This window comes from Phalacrocorax aristotelis, chromosome 19 (genome assembly GCF_949628215.1).
Source record: "Phalacrocorax aristotelis chromosome 19, bGulAri2.1, whole genome shotgun sequence".
Taxonomy (NCBI): domain Eukaryota; kingdom Metazoa; phylum Chordata; class Aves; order Suliformes; family Phalacrocoracidae; genus Phalacrocorax; species Phalacrocorax aristotelis.
Window position 1 is genome coordinate 8,951,285 of NC_134294.1, and position 24,757 is coordinate 8,976,041.

The 24,757-nt window shown below is 58.4% G+C and overlaps 1 protein-coding gene across 1 annotated transcript in view; it reads left to right on the forward strand.

The window, feature by feature from the left end:
• Window positions 1-1,632: 1,632 nt before the first annotated feature.
• Window positions 1,633-24,757, forward strand: part of AJAP1 (adherens junctions associated protein 1) — a 47,038-nt gene continuing 23,913 nt past the window's right edge. Inside the window, exons 1-2 of the mRNA XM_075113788.1 lie at window positions 1,633-1,968; window positions 19,732-20,396. Of these exons, the coding sequence (XP_074969889.1) occupies window positions 1,940-1,968; window positions 19,732-20,396 (694 nt within the window). The 5' untranslated portion in view covers window positions 1,633-1,939. The remainder of the gene's footprint in view (window positions 1,969-19,731; window positions 20,397-24,757) is intronic.

Consider the following 24,757-nt stretch of genomic DNA (forward strand, 5'->3'; position numbering starts at 1 on the left):
CTGAAATCTCACAGGATAAGCTGTTCTTCAGGCCAGCCCCGGAGATTTCACCCTTCCCTAAAGGGTTCCTTCTGACCAGGAATCCAACTCCAACTAACGTGAGGATTTGGATGCTGAACTACAGCACTTCTAGTGGCAGCTGGAGCTGATCCACCAGGAGCACACGAAGGAGCAGGGACTCGCGAAGCACCGTAGGGACAACGCTGACCTTCCATTGGGCTGCCTTGCTTAAAGGAGGCTCCTTCTCTTTCTGGAATAAGTTTATATGGAGGTAGAAAAGAAACCTGGTGACTCAGAAAGGCAGCAGGGAGAGACTTGCTTCTACTTAAGTCTTGCTTTCTGGTGTGATTGTTTGGAACAAAGCAAGCCGCGGTCGCCGAAATGCCCCTTCCTTGCTGGCCCTGTGCGGAGCAGAGGCGCGTCGGAGGTTTGCTCCTGCGAGGGGACCGCCCAGGCAGTTCTGACTGCAAACTGTGGTCCTGGTTCTCATCGTAGCCGGGAGAAGCATCGAAGAATCTGTCCCCAAATTCATACAAAAACTTCTTTTATTTCAGCAACTGAACAGAAGCCACCCAAAGCAGCTCATCTTTTCAAGACAGGCGCTTTTCTTTCAATACACTAGCTGTAGGAATAATTTAGCTTCTTACTGGCAGCACCCCTGGAAAGAGAGAAAACGCATCAGGCTCTCATGAAACACCTCTTAAAATAACCAAAGCCTTTCCCAACGCGTTCACTTGTCCTCTTTGTGCTCCATTGTCCTTAAATGAGCCCAGAGGAAAAAAGGCACGAACTTTCAGCTGAAGGAAATTTGCTGGCGGCGGCTGCTGCACATCTCTCCGGTTCAGGAGCCCGAGCAGGAGGCGGCTGTTCGGGAGATGCCACTCGCCAGCAGAAGATCAGCGCTCTCACCCGCTCGGCGTTTTTCCTGCAGAACAGATGTGCGGGATCAGGAGTGGAAACTCTTTTTTATCGTTTCGGTCGGGGGCAGGATGCCAGCGGGCATCCTCCCTCACCCTCCCTCACCCTCCCCCGGCCAGGCTGCGCCTGCCCGCACGGCCGGCTGGTGGAGCAGCCGGCAGCCCGCAGCGGGGCCCGCTCCTCCGGCCGGGGGGGGGGGACACCAGGGGGTCTGGGTCTCCCCGCCGCCCCGCACGGCCACCCCCCGCGCCTTTCAAAGCACGGATTAAAAACGCATGCCCATCCCCGGTGCTCTGGAGGACTCGGACTTCCGCGGGGGGAGCCGGCGTGCGGAGGCGCCGTGCTCCTCGGGGGACCCGGTGCCTGACCGCGGTCGCGCAGAGGCAGTGGGTCGCCCGGGCGAAGGGTGATTCGCGAGGTGCCAGAGGAGGGGGCGGCGGGGCGAGCGGCACCGCGGCGGAGCGCCGGGACTCCGCACCCTGCCCACCGCCTGCGGGGCGGGCTCCAGCGCCCGACGGAGCCGCGCACGGCCCCAGCCCGCCCCCCGCCCCCCGGCCCCGGTCCCCGCGGCGGGTCCGCCCCCGCCCCCCGCGCCCGCGGAGCGGAGGGGCCGCGCTCCGCCCCCGCCTCCTCCCCGCGCAACTTCCCCGAGCCGCGGCCCCCCCCCCGCCCCCGCCCCGCGGGTGCGCGCACAGGCGCGGGCGCGCGGAGCCGAGCCCAGCCGCGCCGAGCCGAGCCCAGCCGCACCGCACCGCGCCCGCAGGGGCCCGGCCGCCCCGCGCCTCCCCCGCCGCGCATGGGGCGCGCAGCCTCCGCGGACGCGCAGCTGCCCCGCCGGCGCTGAGGGGCCGGGGCAGCCGGAGCGCCGACCCCCGCCGGCCCCCGCCGACCCCCGGGCATGCCCGCCCCGCTGAGCCCCGCCGCTGAGCCCCGCCGCGGGCGCGGGGCGGCGCGCCCGGATGGAGAGCTGAGGCGGTGAGAGCCCCGCCGGGCCGGGACGGGCGGGCCGGGAGACGTGACGATGTGGATGCGACGGCTCCCGGGAAGCAGGTAGGGCCGGGACGCGGAGCCCCGCGGAACCCCGCGGAACCCCGCGGAGCGAGGGCCGGGGGCGCTCCTCACCTGCGCCCGCCCGGGGAGCGGCTGGCGGAGTTCGGCGATGAAGTTGGGGAAGCGGGGTGCGGGATGGAGGGCGAGGCGGCGCGGTCCCCGCTCCGGGCGCAGGGGTTGCGGGGCTCCCGCCACCCGCCTCCCCCGGCCCCGCTCGGCCGCCCAGCCCCGGGGACATCCGCGTCCCTTCGGCTGCTCCGCGCTGCCGGGAAGGGGTGTCGTGTCCGTGCCCCCACCCCCCCCCCCCGCCGCCCCGGCGGGTGCCTGTCGGGGGGCAGAGGGGCCGGGGGGCGGCCGGGGGGCGGCAGGCAGAGGCTGGATGTGTTCGGGAGATTAATCGGGAATTGCAAAGCGGAGGAGACGGAGGCAAAGTGTTACGTAACACCTCTTCGTTACCGCTGCGAAGTCATCTGAGCCGAAAGCTTGTTATTTCCATGGTACCGCGTTTGGGGAGCGGGAGTCGCCCCCCCCCCCCACCCCGCTCTGCCCCAGCGCCGCGGGAGGACCCGGCTTTCGGCGTTGTGAGCCGAGCTCGCCGGAATCCAGCTAAAGCAGCAGCGTGTTTAACAAGTAAGATGATAAGGAAAACTGCGCTGCTGTGCGTTTCGTGTTGTTCTCCCCACCCTTCCCCAGCCACGCACCCCGATATTGTATTTAAAAAGTCCTGGTTTTGAGCCGGCGGGCGGTTTGCGTGGGGTAGGGGTCAGTCCCGCCGCCTGCCCCGAGCATCCCCGCTGCGGGGCGCTGGAGTGGGTCAGCCACAGCTGCGTGGAGGGTCTCGCTGCTGCACGGAGGGGTCCCGAGGCGAGGGGTCCCGAGCGGGCGGCCCCGCTCCCGCAGCTCGCATTGGGCCCTGCGACCGCTCCCCGGGGAGCGGGACTCGGCACCCCGGACGGCTGCGGGGCGAGCGGACGGAACAGCCCCGCCACCAGCCCGACGCCGCGCAGCGCCTGGGGGAGCCCCTCGGCCCGCTCCGCTCCCCGCAACCCTGCGCTCTGGCAGAACATGGCCGCCGCTTTGGGGGCGCGGGAGGGGCGGCTGGCAGGTCCCCCGAATGCCGTGGGCGATGCCAGAGGCCTTTGTCCATCACGCTTCGGAGTCGCTGGAGGCTTTGTGCCCCTGCCTGAGCTTTGGATGGAGTCCTGGAGGGTGAAACTTGGCCTGAGGTTCTGTCTGCGCCGAGGAGCTGCCCTCGGCCGTTGTTCCACGCTTGCCCGTGCCATGCAGCGTATCCCAGAGGCACGTGGCCCGCGAGCTCCCGATGCCCCCCGGCCGATGCGCCCTGACGGCCCGGCCACACGGACACCTGCACCTGCCGCCGGAGACGTCTGTCCGTCCGTCTGCCAAGGGAGCGCTGCTGCTGCGCGGTGGGAAGGGCAGAGTCTGTGGTGATGTAGTGAGTGACCTTAGGAATTACTCCTAAGGAAAGCACCTGCGGTGTGTTTCAGGGTGCCTGGTGTTTGGATTTATTCCGTGGCAGACGAGAAGCCCGGTGGAGCTGGAAGGCTGCTTCCTGAGGCTGGAGCCAGCAGAAGACTGTAATCTTGGAAACGGAGGACGCCCTCTGCTTTTTTATTTTTGTGAAGAGTTTAGCCATGAAAACAGGAGCCTTCCGGTCGCTTCTCTCCTCGATTCGCCTTGCAAATTTCTTTGCTGTGTATCCTGGATCCTCCGCGCCAGGCTGTCCTCTGTACCACCTCTTCAGCTTCCAGTCCCTCTGTGTTTTATTTTTAATAAGAGATAACTTTATTGCTAAGCTTGCCTGCCGCTCTCATTTCTCTCTAACTCTAATTGCTTCTGGCTTTATTTCTGACATTTCCCATGTCATTTCCCCTCATTTTCTTGAAGACTGCTAGAAAAATAGCTCCACGAGAAGCAGTAGATCTTTCCAGCACCCGTTTCACCCCGCACGGTCTCTGCCTGGAGCTGCTGCCTGCCGTGGGGAGATGGTACCTTACTGCTCCTTTCAAGTTGGATTCCTTTCGCCCCGGGGCGGCAGCAGCTGTGACCTTGCAGGCGAGCCTTGCTCTTAAGCTGGGAAAGGCAAGACCTGCGAATCCACATCGCTCGGAATCGTTCTGCCCTTGCTTTCGTGGAGGGGAGCTTGCCGCTCCCCGGGTTGCGAGCGCTGCGAGGTGCCGGGCTGGGTGCAGGGCATTACCCCGCAAAGCCCCTGCGAGGTCCCGGGGATGCTCCACATCCCCTCCGCCCTTCGCGGCGCGGCGGGCATGGGTGTGGGTGCCGCAGGACAAAGGGCTGTTATTTGGGGGGACGGCAGCTACTCTTGTTGCCTCCCGAATGTGCACCGACATCTGTGTGCGTGCATGCAGCTGCGTCAGTGCCTGCGCCTGCCTGGGAGGGCACGACAGCTTTCTGCAGCGTGCCGTCTGCCTGGCTTCTAGCTGTGGCTGAGGACGTCCCTTCCGTAGCTACAAATACAATATTTTATACAATATGCCACGATTTTTACAGCATTTAGCTCCGGAGTGATATGTGGTATGAGTAAAAATACTGTTTGCAATTTCTTCCCGATTGTATAAAACAACTCATTAAAAGCATACATCCCTGCGCATCGGCACTGAGGAAACTTTATGGGCCTTGTAGTTACTGCCAAAGCAAACATTTTCCATGAATTTCACTCATCAAGTTCACGCTGTCAGATGTAGATTCAGCCGCTCGTCAAAGATGCAAGCCTTGCAGTCTGCAAAGTAATGAGAGCAGTAAGCAGTGGGAGTTAATGGCCTCCACTGAGGAGTCCTTACTCATCCTGCATCCACGCAGGGGCTGAGCTGGCTGCTCCCAGGTGAATTGATTGCCACAGAAATTCATCTAGTGTCACCGGCTATGATACTTAACAGCCACAATAATGCTTGAATAAACTGCACTTTTATGCAGCGGTTCATACCTCCTAACTGGCAGCAATTTCACAGATGAGGCAAAGGCAGCGGCGCTGGTCTTTAGCAGCCTCTTCCCCAGAGCATGAATAATTGTTGTAATAACGCCAGAGCCGCCGCCGCCACCCTGCCTTTGTGGCGTCTCCGGCAGGGTGACGGATGGGAGCTGCCGCTGGCTCTGGGTACTTGGGGGCTGCCCCATGCCTCCAGCCGTCCTGCCTGCCCGAGGGACGTGGGACGCGTGAGCTGCCGGCCCGGCTGCTGCCGCGGCTTGGGTTGGCTTTATGTAACAGTCGTCTGCTGGAAATAAGGAGTTGCTCATTTTCCTCCAAAGCTCAGCCTGCGAACGGGACCGGAGTGAGGTAGAGACCAGCTCTCCAGGTGGCCCCATAACCTTGTTCCTACCTTTCCTCACCTGAGCCTCACCCGCCAGCTCTCCTGGCACGGCTTCTTTACATTTGTGTCTATATGTATGTATACGGGGCGGTGGTGAGCGCCGAGAGCGGCTTCGCATGACAGCTCCGTAGGGTGTGAATAATCCATATGACTTCCGACAGGTCTGAGGTTCATTATGGAAATGTATGCATGCTTAAGCCTTTAAATATAGCTAATAGGAGAAGGACTGGGAGGAAAGATTACGGGAATCAATATGCCAAGCCGGAGGAGCAGGAGCTGTGCTCCCGTGCTGGGGCTGCTCCGCTCCAGGCTGCGGTATCCATCATTCTCATTAAGGGCCGGTGATGGGGAAGAGGGTTACAGCAACTCACGCCCAAGGGGGTTTGGGTTTGAGACCAAAATTCTTCTAGAAGGGTAGCTCCCAGAACCCAAGCACGTTGGGTGGGATCAGTGGGGGGGGTGGAGTGGCCTGGTCGGTGCTTTTTCTCCCTCCTTTAAAACACAGGGTCTTTTCCTGCCGCCCCACGCTGGGTGGCAGCGCTGGGAGGGGGCTCCTGGCCAAGCCCGGCAGCCGCTGCGGGTTTGCTGGGGGAGGCTCCCGAAGCTGCCACTTGGCCCTTCTTCGCGTTGGGTACACGGTTGTCACCTGAGTGAATTTTTTCACTGGAATAACATAAAGCTCTGGACCTGAACTGCCTCCTTAAAAATGGAATTTGAGTTTATATGAATATTTCCTGTGGCTCTTCTTACCAGGACCTGCACCTACAGACTTTGATAGCTTACATAATTTCCTCTGATGGAGATGTACTTCATCTAATTTCACTTTGAAATGCATTGATTAAATCAGAACTGCTGGGAGATTTAAGCTGAGTCTCTGTGGCCTGAACTTAACCGTGGGAGGTTTACCTGCCTTCATCCTTCAACATTAATTTGGCTTTACGAGGATTCCTCGTGAAATGAGGTTTTGTCTGCCACTGAATTGCTACTGTTTTCTGGGTTTATCAGTTCCTTTCTTTGGCCTCAGCAGCTCTGCGAGCAGAAGCTGTGCTAAAGCTGCCTTGCAGCGCGGCCGTGGATGCCTTTGCCTGGAGCCGTGCCGGGGGTCGCAGCAGGGACTGATGGGCGATTCTGGCGGGGCGGGGTCTCTCCCCGGCGCCTCTTGCGCGGGTTGCCCAAGCTGGAGGCGAAGCGCTCGTGCCGCGGGCGGCAGGGCTGGGCGATGCCGCGGCGAAGCTCTCGCCCGGCGCTGCTGGGTGCGATGCTCGCGGGGCAAGATGGAGACCTGCATCAGTAACCCCAAGTGCAGGAGGATGTGTCGTCTTGTCAGTGCCGAGTGATTCAGCCTTTCTGGTACTAAGCAACAGTGATAAAAGGAAAAGAAATCCGGCTTGGCTGGAGATGGATGAGCAGTTGCATGGAAATAAGCAGGGATGGGGCCAGTGAGCACTGAGTACCTCAGGGCAGGAGGGCGAAGCACCCGCCAGGGGCTTGCCCAGGGTCCTTCCTGGCAGAGCAGCGGGTTGTACATCCCTGGCAAGGCCTTTGAGCCTGGGTCTGGTTTTCTGTCTGACGTCGGTGAGCGCCCCACCAGAATTTAGCAGCAGAGGCTTCCCCAGCCTCCACCTTTGCCAGCTGTCCTGGAGAAATCAAATGGACTTCAAAACCAAGCAAACAAGCAAGAAAAGCTCATCATTCACGAAGTGCTCATCCTCAACTCTGATCTGCAAAATGTCTCATTGTGACTTGGAAATGATGTGTAGGCAGAAGATACACTTTAACATGCGACGATTTGTTTAAGTTTGCTCTGAAGGTCTTTCTCAGCAGCTCTGCTTTTCTGGAAGTGTTGTTGCGTCATCCCCAGCGGCGCTGTGTCCCTTCTGCTCGAGGTGGGAGCGGTGAAGCTTTCCGCTGCCTGGCTGGGGTGTGAGCGCTGCAAACTCCGCTGGTTTGCAAATAAAGGCTGAGTAAAAGCTGCGTCATGAGCAACACGTAGCCTGGGAGCAGTGACGTGCTTCCTGCAAAAGAAATACAAGTCTGGATCCTTGAGGTGGAAAAACTGGAGCTTGCTGGAGTGCGCGTGCCCTGATGTGTGGGATGGGGACGTGCCGGTGCCGGGACCTGTGGCGAGGCTGGGACCGTGTGCCTCGGGACACCGGCAGAGCAGCGCCCACCGTGCAGGGGACTGCACTGGTCTGTGCAGGAAAGCGGTTTTGTGGAGTTTAGCTACGAACTCGTAGGGATCGGTGGCTCCCATCCATAAGGGGCTTTGGCTGTGCCCCACTTTCTTCAGCATCCCGGGGTGTTCGGGAGAACCTCCTTGTGATACTTGCTCCAGCCGTGGTTTATGGCCCTATAAGCAGGGAACGTGGCTGTGCAATGCCGGCTTAGTAACCACATAAAGCTTTTGCAGCTTGCTGTGGGAGGGCTGAGGGCTCCTTGCTCAGCAAACCACATTTGAGGCTCTGTTAAGAGCAAACGGCACTAATTGATGTTGCCACTTGACTGCGTGTCGTTCAGGTTAAAGACGTGGCAAGGTCAGGGGGGAGCCCGGGTTCCCTCCCCGCCGGGATTTGCCTTCCCGGCGAGCCGAGCCCGCCGCACGCGTGGCTTCCTCGGGGACGCGTTCCTCTAATTGCCGGAGTCCCATGCGTGACCCCAGCTCTGCTCCCAGTGCTTGCGATAGCATCTCCGCCTCCGTCTGCAGGACTCAAGTAATGAAGCGTCAGTTAATTGACATGGATTAGGACAGCCACTTAAGTACCCACCGAAACGTGGGTGATTAATGCCGGGAGCCGAGGCCACGTGGCCGCGCTTCCCGCTGGGAGCGCGGTCGGGCTCTGCCTCTCCGCGGCAGAAGCCGAAGCTCAGCTGAGCCCACAGCAGCTGGGCGTTACGTGGGGAAAGCGTTGCCGTTTCAGGTGCTGCAATGCTCTTTTAGAAAGAGCTCCTGAGAAGAATAAATCCATTTGCTACAAGTAGTTGCTTTTCATGGGTTTTCTTGCGAAGTTTTGTCTGGGAAGGATGAGTATGAGTTACTCCTCTTCTTGTTTCTTGGCTTTGTAAGAGGCTCTCTACCCTTTTAGCATCCTCTGACGTGAAATATTCAGGGCTTATTCTGGGTTCCCGTCAAAGTGACGTATTCTCTGTCAAAACCAACTTTGCTAATTTTCATGGATAAGAATGGAGATGTTTCTTATGGGTAGTTCCTTGGGGATGTTCTGCTCAGGCGCCCGGTGGGAAAGGATGTGATTCCACGTTCTTCCCTGCTGTCCTCCGGAGGTCTGGACCTGCGCGACACGAGGGTGCAGGGGGGTCCCCCCGGCGCGGGGGACTTGTGGAAGAGGCTGAGATACCGTGGGAGATGCAATGAACTGCAGAGGTTTGCAAAAAACAGGGAGGGATGCAGGTCTCCTGTCGCCACCAATCTGCCTGGCAGAGACCTCCATCTCTCCTTTGGAGATAACGCTCTGAAAAGTTTAATCACTCCTGCAAAGGGGATTTTTTTTTTTTTTTTTAATGAGATGCACAGCACAGCGGTATCTGACTCACTGGCAATTAGGCTCCGGAGGGTGTGTGCCCACAAACAGTGCAGTGTTTTCTAGGCGCTCCGAGTGCCTCTAGTGACTCATGTTCACCTTGATCCAGCAGGATTTTGCTCCCATGGCTGCCGGAGCGGGAGAGCCAGCGCGCTGCCTGGATGCCGTACGCGTGATGAGGTGGCCGTGGCAGGGAGAACAGCTCTTCCTGGTGGAAAAGAAATTGTTTGGTGCTAAAAGGGGATTTAAACCTCTGCATGAAAGGATCAGGAGTCTTTGCCCTGGATTTCGTTCTCGCTGCCGTCGCTTTCTATTTTGGTGTGGTTTTCCTCCATTGTTTTGGGCTGTTCTCTTTTCCCCATGAAGCGTGTCCTTCTCCAGCAGTGGGATGTCCCCGCTTCGGGGCTGGGCAGAGCCCTGGCGCCTGGCTCGGGAGTGGGGCAGCGGCGGCCGGGAGCACCCCAGCACTGCGCCAGAGCCTCGGCTGGGCGATGCGGTGCCCTGCGCTCTGCTCCCCTCCCTCGCGCCCCAGCTGTCACGCCTTTGCTTTCTCCAGGCTTTCCTATTGATGTTTCACACCTTCAAAGAGTGCTCTGCTGCTTCTGGGTTTTTCTTTTTTTATTGTATTCCTTGCTCCGTAGAAGCCATCTGTCTATCTGTCTGCTTTTAGAGGCTTTATTTCTCTCATCCTCTCCATTACTGTTAGAGTTACTGGACCTTTTGAATTCTTTACGCTTTCCCTGTGTTCATTCCCGCGTACAGCCGGTGAGGTTTCAGGGCAGGCTGTGCATCCCTGGGCTGCTGGGACTTCCCAGGAAAAAGCCGGGTTTGGATCTCGGTTACTCCGGTGTGAATTTGGAGCAGCTCTTTTGGAAGACCACAGTGCCGGAGCTAAGAGCTGAGCCCGTCGGGTTTCCCAGACACCCAGCCCCCACCGTGGGAAGGGGGCGGCTGGGCCCTGGGCCGGCCGGTCCGGTGTTTCCAGCAGGGTCAATGTTTGTCTTCGTTCCTGGGAAAGTGGAGCTCTTTGGGAGATCGTCATTAAAAACCCCATAGGAAGATATTTTCTCCTTGGGTATTTTCCACAGTGGCAGTGTTTCCCATCGATGCAGACGTCTCGGCGGGCAGAATGGGGGACTCCGATGCGCGGCTCCTGTGAAGCCATATTGTGTTGCAACAATGCAACGGACCTATTTTAATAATTTTGTTTTAAAACTCATTAAGCTGCTACTTCATACCTACCAAGCTAACTTATTTTTCAGATCGAAGCGTTTCCTGCATCCATTGTAATGACACACTTGAGCATGTTAATTTAGAAAATAAGAGAAGTGCTTGATATATTTTCTTGTGAAGCGGCGGTGTTAAAGGGCGGTGAAAGCAGTAGCTTGTGCCATCATCTTCCTCTCTGTAGGTCCCTTCAGAGCTGGAGGGCTGGGTTGAAATAGTTGCTATCTCTTGAAATCACCGTGCCTTTGTGGATATGGGCATCAGAGGAGGCGAACCCTTCGTAAGGGCTCCTGCTCCAGCCTGGGATCAGGCAGGATTATCGCAGCTCCTGGTGGGGAGAGCCCCTCTCCGGCCATCCCGTCCTTCAGCGCTTGGGCTTTGCATCCCGCTCTTACACCCCAACGTGGTCATTCAGTCAGAGAAGGAGGCCTGATCATCCTGCAGAAGCCTGGCTGTGTCCGCACATTGATTATACAGGGGGGTAGACGTGCGGCAAAGGAAGAAAATTCATGAGCGGAGCAGGGGAATGAGCAACTCCTTCATTTGCAGCTGTGGGCGAAGCGCAGCCTTCTCTGTGAGCCCGTGGCCACCTCGGGGTGCTGCTAAACCAAACCGCCGTCCTTATTCATTCTGTGCTGCATTAGGGGTGATCTCTAAGCTCCTGAGTCCAGTGCCCTCACACACGTGTCACAGTCCCTTCCCTGCAGTGGCACGGGGTTTTTAAATATATTTGGTAAAACAGGGAGGTGTTCTCTGCTCCCGTGGTGGCGGTGGGAGAGGGCAGCATGGTCTCGTGCACCCGAGGACCTCCCGCCTCGCTGTTAGCAAGTGAAGACCAGGAGCTGATGGTGTGGCGCCAGCCTCGCCACATCTCCCTGTCCTGCATCCTTCAACTGTCTGCATGACGGCTCCCTGAGAGTCTTCAGGTGTTGTCCCCTTCTGAAAGGGTCCCCTTGCTTTTTCAGCCCCTCCTGTGCATGTTTTCATTGCAGCGCTGACCAGAAGTACCTTTTGCTCCCCGTCTTGCCGTGTTGGTGTCTTGCTTTCACTCTGATGGAGCGGGGATGCAGCCCCACGGTACCAGCTCCATCTTCAACCCAGTTAATGTGAGATGTGCCGCTCTTGTGGCGTGCTTTGGTTCCAGCCAGGGCTAGGTCTGATATACAGGCATACACCAGGAGGTTTAGATAGAAGCTAAAATAAAAGGGGAAAGCCCTGATTTCCATAGGTTTGTGGGATTTTTTTAACATCACCAAGAACGGAGCTCGAGGCTGTGACTCTTCGACAAGATTTTTAGTGGATTTGGAAATCTAGAGAAAGTTCCCAGCAAGTTGTGTCTGAGCTGAAGCTCTTGCTGCTGCCCGATCCCTGGTGCTGGTGCAGAACTCGGGGGGGATGAGTGAAATAACTCGGCGACAGGTGCAGGTTTGGGCTGGAAAGCCAGGGCTTACAAACCCCCTTTATCCGGCGGGACAAAAGCCGAGTGTTATTTCCGACGGTTTGATGAAATGCCCCACTGTCCGGCCCTGCCACGCTAAATGCGCGCAGTGTTTGCCGGCTGGGTTGGCCGGGCACTGGCAGCGTGCGGAGCGGCGGCGGGGGCCGCGCCGTGCCTGCCGGGGTGGGGGATGCTCTAGCGGTACCCGGGGCTGCACGGGCCGAGCCTGCGGCTGAGCCACCCCCTGTGGCAAGTGCTCGGGGCACCGTGTCGCCCGGCCGTGACCGCCATCCCCTGCCCGCAGCTCGGGGCGGCTTGCCCAGGCCCTGCCTCGCGACGTCTGGCAGGTGAAACCGCAGCCCGCTGGGTCTTCCTCAGGGAGCCAGACCGGGCACGGAGCTCCCGCTGCCGGAGTTCGGCGGGTGAATCACCGAGCTCCGGTTTTGCACAGAAAATTGCTGAAGGTGTTCCTGTGTCTGAAGGCACCCGCCGCTTTCTGGGCTGCCTGCCCCTGGTGCTTTTCAAATCCTATCCGAAATAATCCCACAAGACCGGGGAAACCACTCTACAGCAGATGTTGTGTCCGTCTTAAGGCAAGTCAAACTAGGCTGGCAACCCTGGACGATGTTCACTGGTTCCCTGCGGTAGTGGAGCTCTTGCACTCATCCTCAAGCCAGCTGCGGGCACTGGGCATCCATTAGTCCTGTTGGCATCCATTTAAATGTTTACAAATGGGAAATTAACTTAAAACCCAGGGTTGACGTTTGGCTGGGCTTTGGCAGCGACCAGGCATGTGGCCACCGTGGAGCAAACCTGCTTTTGTCTTTGCGGCGATGCCACGTGTGCCTGTTTCCTCCGTTTTCTCCTTTTTCCTCTTTCCTGCGTTGCTCTGCAAGACCGTGCCGCTTCTCACGGCGTGGGTGTGGGGTGCACCAGTGGGGTCTGGTGCCGGTGGGGTCCGGCCTGAGCCCTGGGCTGCCACGCGTGGGGATTTGCCCTTTCTCTGCCTCCAGCGAAGGACGGGACCCGCAGGAGAGCAGCCGGGGCCGCGGCGCTGCCACGCCTGATCTGCTCTCCGACAGCCTTGGCAGGGTCTGCGCCTACCGCATCAGCATATTGGCGGTACCGCTGGGTATTAATTATGCCTTCCGCACTCGCGGCTATTCAAATGTTAAAATGGTTTATTTGCAGCTGGGCGAGCTCAAGGCAGAGGCAGAAAAACCATGCACGAGCGGCTCCCCTCTGCTGCGGCCGCCCTCCTGCCCCCTCTCTTCCATGGGATGCGGCTCCCCAAGTGCAGGCAGGGACGGATCCGGCCGCCTCTGCCTCCGCGTTTTGTCCCGGGGAGGAGCTGCTGCTCCCCAGCCCCGGCCGACTCCTTTCCGCCCCGTTTTCCCGGGGAAATGGGCGCCGTCTGCCTGGCCGCGAAAGCGTGATGGTGAGGATTCAGCCTATTTCACCCTCTGCTGATTTCCCTCTGTGATGAATCCCATCCTCTCGGCTGCGGGAAGCGGTGTCGGTTTAATTACTTGTGGGGAAAAGGGGGGAGCGGAGGAACTTAGGACTTGTTTTAAATATCACTTTTATTAGTAGGTAATCCTGAAGCTCAGTTCTGTAATACAGATAGGTAGTGATGTGGCACATTTAATTTACCTAGGTGCTACTGTGTGTCGGCGTTTGTGCCTTAATTCCCAGTCCCGGCTTTAAAGAGCTTGGCAGCCATCTTTTTCTCAAATTTATCATTATCTTGGAAGAAGTCATGGCTGCAGACAGCGCAGTGAATAAATAGTAAGTTCCCAGTTCCCGTTGGGTCTGGGTTCGGAGCAACTTGTCCTAGAGCAAAGCATGGCTTAGGAGAGAGGTGCCGGGGTCGGCGGTGCCTGCGGTCCCGCGCCTCTGGTGCGGGAGCTCCGGTGGGAGTGGGGTGGGATGCAGTGGGTGCTGTGCTGAGCGCCCTGCCGGGGTGGTCCACGGGCTCTCCCACTGATCCCACGGCGTAACCCACCATGTGCCTTTTGGCACCTGTCTGTGCCGCCCTTGCACAGGAATGTGCTGCATCCTTCCTCCCAGCCCCAGCGAGGGTCCGGAGAGGACCGGTGATGCTCTATTTCCATGGCGATGGCTGGCAGTGTCACAACAAAGGACAGTCGCTGCACTGCAGGGATCGTCGCGCAGGAAAGCGGGGCTGGAGAGGAGAGCAGCTGCGGCAGGTGCCGGGTCTGCAGTCCCCACCACGGTGAGGACGCGTCATTGCGGGCCAAGTACCTGCTGCCGCCGCTGCAACTTTCCCTTCTTGCTCCAGCATGAAAGTCACCCGCCAAAATGCAGCAGCCTCGTCCTTTCTCCAGCCAGCGAGTCCCCGCAAATGCTCCCACTACGTGTCGTGCTCCGAATGCCTTTGCAGGACACGCAGCCGCGCTGCCAAGGGTACATTTCCTAGAGCGTGGCACTCTCTTTCCTGCCATGTCTTGCCTGGGATGAGCGAACATCGCCCCGTCCCTCCGGCCACGGCTCCCACTCGCACTCCAGGTGTTCGCTGGAATATTTTTGTCTCTGTCTCGCTCAGTGTTTGGAGATACGAAATGCTTGGAGTTTGTAAATCATCCCAACAAGGACATAACCTTGATTCCCTGTGCAATACCAATAGATTACCTAATGGGAGGCGTGAAATGGAAGAATGGCTCCATTTGTATAATTCTGCATTAAAAATCAGCCTATTCTGCACTTAATGCTGCCTGTGAAGTGTCTCCGCAGCCAGGGGAGAAAGGGGCCGGTGTTGGAGAGCAAACAAGTACCTTATGAAAGGGACGCAAATAGACACCTCTTGCCGGCGCTGCCCTGGGATTCACACTCGAGTGATCCTTTTGAGGCTTCGGGGAAGCGGGTTACGTGTGAACGGCTTGCAAGCTGCTGACGGTTTATGTTTTGCAGTTTGTCAGAGCCGCTCGGTGCCCATGATCCCAGTTAATTGCTCGGACAGATTTCCAGGCTCAGGGATTTCTGGGCACACAGCTGTCGCCTGATTTTGCAGCCGCTGGATTAACCTGTGTCCTACCCGCAGCATCGGGGCTTGCCGGCGGTGCCGCCGTCCTCCAAGGGTCCCTGGGATCGGGGCAGAGGCATTTCCCTCCCGCTTCGTGCACCTTCTCTTGTGCGTCAGCCATGCTGGATGTTCCCCTTTTCCCTTCCCGCATGTGTGCAGGCGGCCGGGGCCGACGTCCCAGTCAGCATCCCAAAGCAGCGCTGGGCTTTGCAGCCTTCAGAGCTGTGTGGATCAAAGACCCAGGTATTGCAGCGAGGCAGCAGCTTCTCTGGAAGCTCTGGCTCTCGCTGAGGCATGGCAGAGTGGGTGCGAGGAGTAGCCTGGCGCATGGCACCGAGCCAAGGACCGGCACCGGGGCGCCGCCAGACCTGGGCTTGGGTGGGGGTCTCGCTCCCATTGTGCTGCTGGACCCTGTGCTCCTGCAGCTGCCTCTGCCCTGGGGGTGCTCATACCAGCTGCCTGTGCGGATAGAAATGCAAAATAACTGTGTGCAAAAGGTGGCAGAAGGGGGGTTTTACTCCATTGGTCTTGACTGCTCTCGTCTTTTGTCTGTGCGTTGGTTTTCCTACGGATTTCTGTCCAGCTTACATACTGTACTGCTCTGCCTGTGCACGCAGCTCCATCCTTTCAGAAGCACTAAGCAACCCTCGATGCTCCTTATTGATTCTGAAGCATCGCGTAGGTGATGCAAACAGCGCTCGGTGCCTGCGTAGCCTCCGCACGTGCTTCAGAGCTGCAGCGGCGTTGCCGGAGCCGTGGCTGCAAAGCGGCGGCCCTGGGGCAGGCGATGGGCCCGGATGATGCCCGAGGGGCAGCAGATTTGCATTCACAGGCGGGATGTGGGTTGAGGGGGGCTGGGGACTGCCTTTCCCAGGCTGCTGCTTCACGTGTTTGTAAGGTAATCCCAGGACAGAGATGATCTTGCATTTTCAGCTCTGTGGCAATCAGAGATCGCTAATTACCAAAGCTTTGCTCTTGCTCGTGCCCGCTCCTCAAAATGCTTGGGGGCTTCTACATGAAGCTTCATTGGGGTCGGAGGGATTCAGTCGTCCTGGCTCTCCTGGTGGAGAAGGAGCCGAAGGCGCGCGGGGCTGGTGGCAAGAGCTGCTGCCCGTGGGGGCGGCGAGGCAGAGGAGCCGGGCAGCATCGCCGTGCCAGCCCGCACACGAAAGCACCCTGGCAGCCTCTCCCCGACCAGTGACGAACGCGGCAAGCTCACGTCCTCCGGCCTCCTTGAAACTGATCTCTCTCTTAAGTGCCAACTTTCCTCCTCCTCAAAGCGAACGGCTGCATCTGAAAGGATGCGAGAAGGGGTTTTCGTACTGGGGAGGATTCTGAAGTGTGTTGCGTACGGTGGGAAGGCTTCGATGGCTCCTCCCAAAACCCCTCCAACACCTGTAACTCCGTTGCCTTTGAAACAGATACTGGCTCACTTGGGCTCAGCAAAGCAACGCTGGAGCACTTAACGTGTGTGATCCCTGTAATTATCTGAGTAGTTTCCTTGAAACCCGCTCTTGTACTTCTCACGAGGCGCAGGTGAATGTTTGTAGCTGTTCCCCTCGCTGTGAGAATATGGCCGCCTCTCCATCCATTAAGCCGCAGGAGCAGATTTGTGGTTTGTGGGAGGAAAGGCTTTGGATGAGGAGGGCGAAGAAGGGATTTCTTCTCCTTGAATATCTCTGCTGCTCATTTCTCGTTTTAACCTAATTTCAGAATTCTGTTGAATTTTTCCTTGAGTTTGAGAAGTATTTTGGAATAACGTTCCCATTCACTCCCAAGATGGGAAAAGAAATAACGTGAAAATTGGCCACACACCCCCATCTCTCTTTGTAATGGAAGAAAAGGTGTGTGTTTATGAGGGGGAGTCACAAATAATCAAAATCCTGATTTCAGGGCTCAGCGAACAACGTAATCGCAGCCCTGACTGGTGCAACCCACCACATAACCCCAGCCGGGGCTGGGTCTGTGCCCCCGAACCGAGGCAGGCGGGTGCTGCAGGCATGGCTGACCGATTTATCCCCCTCCCTGCGCCAGAGCCCCCCTTTCGGAGGGCGGCTGGTGAGTTACTCCATGCACTGAGAGCACTGAAGGTTCCCTTCGCCTCTGCTTTCCTGCCAGCGGGATGCAGCTCGTGCAGTTGGAGGAGGGTTTGTGCCATTTGATGTCTCAGCGAAGCTCGAACGTCCTCCCAGCCTCCGAGCAGCGGTGACTTTCCGCTCGCGCCTCCCGGGAGGCGAGGGGACGCTCTCCCGCCCGCTGTGGCGAGGGGGGGGCAGAGGCACGGGGACTCCCTGGGGGCGGCGTGTCGGGAGCAGCGGGCTTTTCTGGGACAGCCTGAGTTTTTCTGGGGCAAATGCCAGGTGGCAGGACCTGCGGGCTGGACGCGTCCCCGCTCCCTGCGCTGCCCTTGGGGGTGCGTCTCTCCCACCGCCGGCTATGGCAGAGGGCTCAAGTGGGGCCGGGGCAGCAGGAGGGGTGGCAGGGGGAGGGAAGGGTGGCCTTGTGGCAGAGCCCAGGGTCCCTGGCTTCCGCTGGCCCCACCACGCGCTGCCGCATCCCCGCCGCTGAGCACATCGCGCTGCGTTGCCTAGACAACGGCAACTCCTACACGCTGCTATTTATTCTGAAGGACACTTGCTCTTATCTGTTGTTGCAAAGCCCTCAAAAGATTGCATGCCGTGCAAAATTCCTCCGAGGTAACCGGCCTCGCTGCTCCGGTCCCAAAAGCCACCTCCTGGGGCCGTGACAGCCAGCGGGGTGGCCGGGAGGATGCTCCTTGGGTGACAGTCCCTTGGCCGGCATCACTCGAAGGGACGCAGGTGGGAGGGTGACCCACAGTGTTCTTGGGGCAGGACAGGGTGCTGCCCCGTATTGAGCCGTGGCTGTCGCCCACCACGTCCCTCCCCATCACCAGAGGCTCTGGCCTGGAGAGCGATGGAGGAGCGAGGGACGCCCCTGCCTGTGCGCGTCGCCCAGCCACGCTTGGGCGCAGCGTTGCTGGCGGGCTGGCGTGGGGCCGGGGGTTGCGTGTTGCGTCTTCCTCCGTATCAGCCCAGTGCTGCAGGGGAGCGAGGCAGCGATGCTCGGGCAGGTCCCACACGGAGCAAACCCCCGTGAGCTCAGGGCTGCTGTTGCTGCAGCTTGAGAATGTCGTGAGCAAGCAGGAGGGAGCGGGAAGAGGGGAAATATCTGATTTTCCTGCGAGTTGCCGATCCTGAGTACTGAGGACTGGCATTTTGTCTTTCAGAAGCTTCCACAGAGCAGCTGGGATTTAGCAAGCACCAAGTTTGGGCTGGGCACCTCCCTCGCCTTGTTCAGCAGCTGTTAGTGAAAGTGCCTCGTGCGCTGTTCCCTCGCGGAGAGCCGGGCGGGCAGGGAGGGGGTTTGGGTGCATGCACGGGTGGTGCGAGAGGTGGTACCCAGGGCGAGCGCGGCGCTGGGGAGGTGCCCGGCACCTCTCCTTCCTTGCAAAGAGATGTTTCAGATGGCATTAGGGAGTTAGGCAGAGGCTGCAATGGAGCCTGACGTGCTGCTGGAGTGAATATGAGCATTGCCAAGGTGAATCTGTGTTTAATGCTCTTGCTGGAAGCCCGAGCTCCTGACTCCTCGCCGGCGGAGACGGGTGCTGCCTGTGGCACCGCTGATGCACGGCACGTGGGGGATGCGCTGTGTGCTGCCCCCACGGCACTGCCACCACTCTGCTGGCCGCTAAAAAAAACCCCACCAACATCATGTTTTGAGTGGTTTGGTTTTTCTGAAGCCTTGAAATCCTTCCTCCCCCAGCCTGAACTATTTTGGTTTATGTTGTCTGTTTCTGGCTCTTCCCTTTCTCCTTCTGCGCTCTTTCCCTGCGTCGCCTTATTCCTCCCCAAAATAAATGCTGTTACGCTTTGAAAAAATACCCAATTAGGAAAAAAAAAAAAGAAAGGAGAGATCCTCTGAGCAGAAAAAGACTGTGCCTGAGAGTATCCAGGTCAGCTCCTTTAGCTTCATTTGCTCACGCACGGAGGGAGTGTACAAATGCTTCTGTCAACCAGATGCACATTCTGTAGTGCTACCAAGGACTTTACCGGGCGCAGCGCTGCGGAGGATTAGTCTATTTAGCCACATAAAGCTCTCATTAACTCCTGCTGAGTTCAACAAAAGTCTTTCTTGTGTAAAAGCTGAATAAAATGGAGTAAAGATTTTTGGGCTTTGGCCTAATGATTTTTTTTTCCTGGAAAAAAACAATAAAACAAGAAAAATTCATGTCAGGCGTTTTCTTACCATAAAACGCCACGTTTCACGTGGGGTAGGGTCTTAGGGGAAGGTGCGATGCCGCTGAGGAAGGGAGAGGGCTTTGACATGACCTGACCTGATGGTGGCACGTTACATCAAAGCAAAATTTTGAATAATGAGCCTGCTGACAGTTCAGCGCGATTTCCAGCTATTCTGTGAAAGAGAGAGCCGTGAAAGGGGCCGCTCGTCCTTCCCTGCCAGCTCAGGGGCTTCGCTGAGGAAATGCCCGGCAAGTCCTGGTGCCGCGGGGTTGCGTTCAGCGCTGGGTGCTATGCTCTGCAGGAGGGGACGCTCCTGCTGCGGCGCGGGCGACCCCCCCCCCCCAGGAGATGGGTTACACGTGCAGGTGCAAGAGTGCGGGTACTCTTCTGCTTCAGCTCATTGAGGGATCGTACCGCCGCCCTCCGCGGGCTCGCTCGTGTACCTTGGCTTGGGGAGCAGGGGCCGGGCTCCCCAATACCCCTGCGACGTAGAGACCCTGGAGCAAAGGCTCTCGCTGCTGGCGCTCCGCTTGTGCCATCTGCTTTAGATAATTCATCTAAAATTACTTAGTTTGGGCAACGCAGACGCCGGCCGCTTCCTCAGGGCATTTTGTGGTAAAACCCATCCTTAAGTTGTTCACAGAACCATTGAAAAGCAGCAAAGGTGCATTTTCAGATGGGGGTCCTTGATCTGCTGAGTTCGCGGTGGTGGGTTTTGCGGTGGGAGGGTGGGGAGGGGGCGCAGGGTGCCCTGCAATGCTCTTTCGGGGGGTGCTGGCTGGAGCACTGGGGCAGGATGGTGGCACCACGCTGCCGGGGGTGTTTTGGGTGGCTGGGCTTGGGGAGCCATGCAGGAGGGAGCGCTAGGTTCCTTCCCGGCATTTCTAACACAGTTGCTGTCTGTCCGCAGGTCAAGTTGCCCGCTCGGAAGCCATGCTTGGATTTTAATAGCCATGTTCCACCTAGCCATGGACCTCGCCAGCTGCCAGCCCCCATCCAGCAGCGCTGGGGGGAGGCTCTCGCCACGGCCGGCGCTCCGGCACAAACTGTCCCGCGGCTCACTGTGGGGTGCGGGGAGCGGGGAGGAGCTGCGGCACCCCGGCCCCCCCTGGACCTGCGGCCCTGTGCCCTCCCCGCAGAGACCCCGCTCCCGCCGGCCGCCCCCTGCCACCCCACTGCCCACCGGCCGCCCCCCACGCCGGCCCCGCTCCCGGAGGGGCCGGCGGCACCTGCGTGGCCGCGGGTTCGCCCCACGGGATGGGCGGCCCACGGCGTTGCCCGAGGTCATCGTCTGGGGCCCCACGGGTGAGGAGGACTCCCTGGAGAGCAGTACGCTGCCCGGCGCCTTCGCCACCACCACCGTCACCACCGCCGCCGCGACCACCACCACCACCGCCGCTGCCGCCACCGCCGCCGCCACGCCGCCTCGCGCACCCCCCAGCACGCCGGCTCCCGCACCTGGTGGGGACGCGCCCCACAGCAGCCCCGGCCGCACCAGCACCGCTGAGCCGGCCGCCGGCCACAGCAGCAGCGGCAAGGATGCTCGCCCGCCCCGTGGGCTGGGAGACAGCACAGGTAGGGTCTGCCAGGGGTGAACTGGGAAGGCTGGGGTGTCCCGGGGCAGGGGGGTCACTGCGGCATGAGCTTTCCTGGCAACAGCATCACCCAGGACAGAGATAAGTGCATGATGTTAAACAAGAGCGCTCGGGAGGCAAACGGCAGCTCTGATTCATCGCTTTTATCGGAGGCGCTTTCCAGCAGCGTGCTGTGTTTTTCCCATTAGCGGTACCCATCCACAGCCCATCTCCCGTAATCGTATTTAGCGCCGCACTTGGGCACGGCGATGCGTTCCCCCAGCGCTATCTGCTGCGTGGACATGGATGGGAAAGCTGCTTCCCATTTATTTCAAATTATATTTGTTATTGCCAGTATTAAACTGTGGGATACTGTTGTTTAGTTTACAGAATTTATTCACTGTGCATCGACTGCCTTTAACCCACAGTGATTTTCTAGTCGAATCGAAAAAGAATTTTATGGCCCAATCTTAATCTCAGTTAATTTATCTAGCCTGCCCTGCTTGGCAGGAAGAGACAAGGCAACCGTAACGTTGTTCCTGACTTAAAGGAGGTATTTACAGCGGCCAAAAAACCTCCCAACCTACACACCTTTTGAAAAATCACTGGAATTGGCTGGATAAATTAGCGAGGGTACATCAATAACGCCTGCTGGCGAGAGCTGCTCGCTGCGTGATGAGATCTTCAGCCTTACGTCGCCAGACTGAGGTCTGGCTGGTGCCTCCGGCCTCGGTGGCATCGTCGGGTCGGGGTGCACGGGCTCCGGTGGGCTGGCTGCCGGCTGCGGGGATGGCCCTGGGCACGTGCTGTGGCTTAACGGGGTGGGCTGCCTCGTTTAGGCGAGGACGAGCTGCCGGTGCTGCCGCGTGCCTGCCGGTGCACTGCCGCCTTCCCCGGCCGGCAGATCGGCGGAGAGCCGCAGCCCCGAGTCTCCGCGTTCCCGGCAGCCTGGCAGCCTCCCGGGGGGCGGCTGCTTTAATCTGCCGGCTCTTAGCTCTCATTAGGGGCCTTTCCAGCATTGGAGTTTTTGCTAATTAACTTCTTTTCACCGAGTGGTGAATGCGATATAAACTCCTTCCCGGGGCTAAAGGACCTTTTTGATCTCAGCCCATCCACCCTAAATTGAAAAGCGCCTGAGCTCTGGCTCTGCTTTTCCTGCCAGTGCTGGTGCTGAGCGCCCAGGAGAGGCCCCGGCAGGGAGCGCCGAGCCCCTGCGGCACCTCGGGACGCGCGTTTCGGGAGCCAGCGGCCAACGCCGTCTCAAAGCACCGGCCGTGCTATCGCTGGCAGCGTGCCTGTGCAAGGCCGTGCATTTTTCAAGCCCAGCTCCTCTCTGTTATATAAGCTTTAGCGGCTGGAAGTGTTTGTTCTCTGCTGGGAAAAACATATGGCTACAAATTAGGATTAGGTAACTCGTCTGCACTTTTTATTTGCCTCAGTGAGCATTGAAAATCTGTCCTGCCGTCCTGTAAGGCGCTGCGCGTCGCGGTAGGAGCCCTGGGTGGGTGGGTGGGGTGGGATGCTGCTCTCACAACTTGTGGTCCCTCAGCTTTCTCTGGCAGCAGCCCCGGGGGTCGGGGTGGTCCTGCTTGCAGCACCCAAGGGGGCTGGGCCACCCCAGGGCTCCCACAGCTGAGCAGACCCATGCTCCTGTCAGATCGGGTGCTGATGAAGGTGCTGCATCCCCCCGTGTCCCTCCTGCGCCATCCCCTTGCTGCCCTCTGCACGTTGCTGGAAAGGGACTTGCTACTGGGTGCCTGGTGATGCTGGGGGACCGTGGGGGTCCTTGAGGGGGCGCGGGGTGGGGGCGCTTCAGCAAAGGCAGCAGCGCTCACTTAGATGAGCTGTTAAAGCTATCCTGCTCCATTAGATCTTCTCACCCTGCTCCTTCTTGCTGAAGAAGTGAGAGAAAAAAAGCGAGAAACAATGTCTCTGTGACTCACTAGCTGCAAAAACAAGCTTAAAAAAATTCCCCTGGCATCAGGAATACTCTGCTTGTAGGTAGGAGAAAAGGCAGATGAGTGGTTACTCGTCCTGTCCGGAAAGAAAGGAGAGGCTGGTCCGCGCGGCTCCGGTGCGGTGGGTGCCGCCGTGCGGGGGGGTTGTTTTGGGTAACCCACAGCTCAGGTGTGTTTGTCCCGGTGCCACCTCTGCCGGCTCGGCGCCTGGCAGAGTGCTGATGGCAGTCAGATGGGGACGCAATATGTTCACCCAGGCGTAGTTTATGCTTACGCTTTTCAAAACCGTGCTTCCTTTTTCGGGGGCTGTCGTAATCATTTTACGGTGGAGCATGGAAAGAGAGAAATAATTAAAGTTCCAGCGTGCTGCAAGAGGCGAGGGCTGTAAGGAGCTTTTCCCGGGGAGGCTGTGGGGCTGCTCTCGGAGCGGGCTGGGCTCCTCCGCCAAGGCGGAGCATCCTCCTGTGCTACAGGCCCAGCCAAAAAACAAGAAAAGGGAAGAATGAATCAGGGCCTGTCATGAATTGCGCTCACTGGGTTGTCTCAGGCTCTCCTTTCGGTATTATTAGAATAAAGCCATCTTTAATTAAACCTTTAAGTGCTTTATAAGGCAGAAGACTTTATGTGCCGTCTGCTGCTCTTAATGGTGATTTAATGGCCGGTACGCAAAGAGTTTGGCATCGTGCTCTGCAGGTAGTGTGCTCGTGAAGGAGCCGGTGCTGAGGGGCGCCCCCGTCCCCAGGGCGGAGCTGGGGGCCAGGTTTGCTGGCCGGGGGTGCTCCTGGGTGGAGGTGCGGGGCTTTGTGGGTGCTGGCGTGGGCACCTGTCGTGGCAGCAGCAGTATGAGCCGAGCTCATAGCATGTCCCAGCCCACCCTCTGCTCCCTCCCCACCGCTGGCCAGGAGCACATCGGGAATAAATAATAATAAAGAGACATTTGCTTCCCCACTGGGAGATGACCCTGCCTTCAAGAAGAGGGTGCAGGAGAGGGGGCGCTGGATGCAAGGAGATAGCAGATGCAAAAGGCTTCAAAGGAATTAATTAAAGATAAATTGTGTTTAAAAGAAGACCCTGGGCGGTTGGGATGGAGCCTCCGCTTTGATCTGCCGTGCAAAGGCGTGGGGAGCCATTGCAGCCGGGGGCCGGAGAGGAGGCGAGGGGGCTGGATGGCATCTCCTGGGCCAGCACCCGCCGGCCACCGTTCCTGGGAGGTTCCCGAAGGACCCTTTGTGAGGCCGTGCATCAGCTGCGCGAGAATGTGGTTTCCCTCAAGGATGGAGGATGATGGCCGAAGCAAGAAATGAGCGTGGCCATAAGCTGAGCTCTCTCTGGCGAGGGAGAAGGGACTCTCTTTCTCCCCGGGATTAGCAGATGTTGTGAGTGCGTGTGTGTCTTCACCCACATGTGTCTAAATGAGCCAGTTACTCGCCTCTGCTGCTCTCAGAGATATTTATTGCTTGGTGATATTTGCTGTAACACCTGAGAAGATAAGTCCCAGTGTCTTTAGCATAAGCCTCTAAGATCTTCGTTCTTGGCAAGAATATTTCACAGCAGCAGCAGCAGCAGCAGGATATTCTCCTTTCATCAGTCCAACCCAAAATACCAGAAGGTTTCCAGGAACCTTGTCTTTTTTGCTGAAGAGCTGCATTTTCACTTCAGGATGACTAATGCTCACTGGGCCGGGTTTCAGAGCTGATAGCCCTGATTTACCAGGTGGAAAACCAAGGGGCTTTGTCTGCACAAACTCTGCTTTGAAGGCGAGAGGGGTGTTAAGAGGAGCGGCCCCAAGGCGGTTTCCCAGCACAGCGGGTCAGGCAGTGGATGAACCGGCTTTGCACCGGACCAAGCTTTGCCACAAAGACTCCTGCCGTATCTCCTTCCCGGTATCTAACCCTCGTGGTTTTTGTAAATTATTTTTCTTACGAGCTATTAAACAGCGGTAGGGTTCGTGTTACGGCAGAGTCTGAGTGATCCCCCCTGGGAAAGGCCATTTGTGGCTGTGATTGCAGCAGAACGGCCCCACAACGCTCCTGATGATTGAATTTTTCTGTCCGAAAGCGGTTTTATCAGGTAGATGAGGCTTTCGGGGATCAGATGGGTTTTCTGATGGCTGGGGAAGCTGTAGTGCCTCTTGAGTCCAGCTGGTTTTCCCCAGCCTCTCGGTGATGCTCAGGAGGAGGCAGAGGCATCCCATGGTGTGCAAGAACAGAGAAAGGAGACTCGTGGCAGGGATGAGGATGGGATGCCGAGCCCTGCAAGAAGACCCCACTTCAGAGAGAGCCCTTCCTCAGGCAGCCACCGGCACCCTTGTCCCCGCGGCCAAAGGCAGCCAGGGCGATGGCTGGAGCAGGCAGCAAGGACGATGGCCGGAGCAGGCAGCTGGGATGGTGCCTGGAGCAGGCAG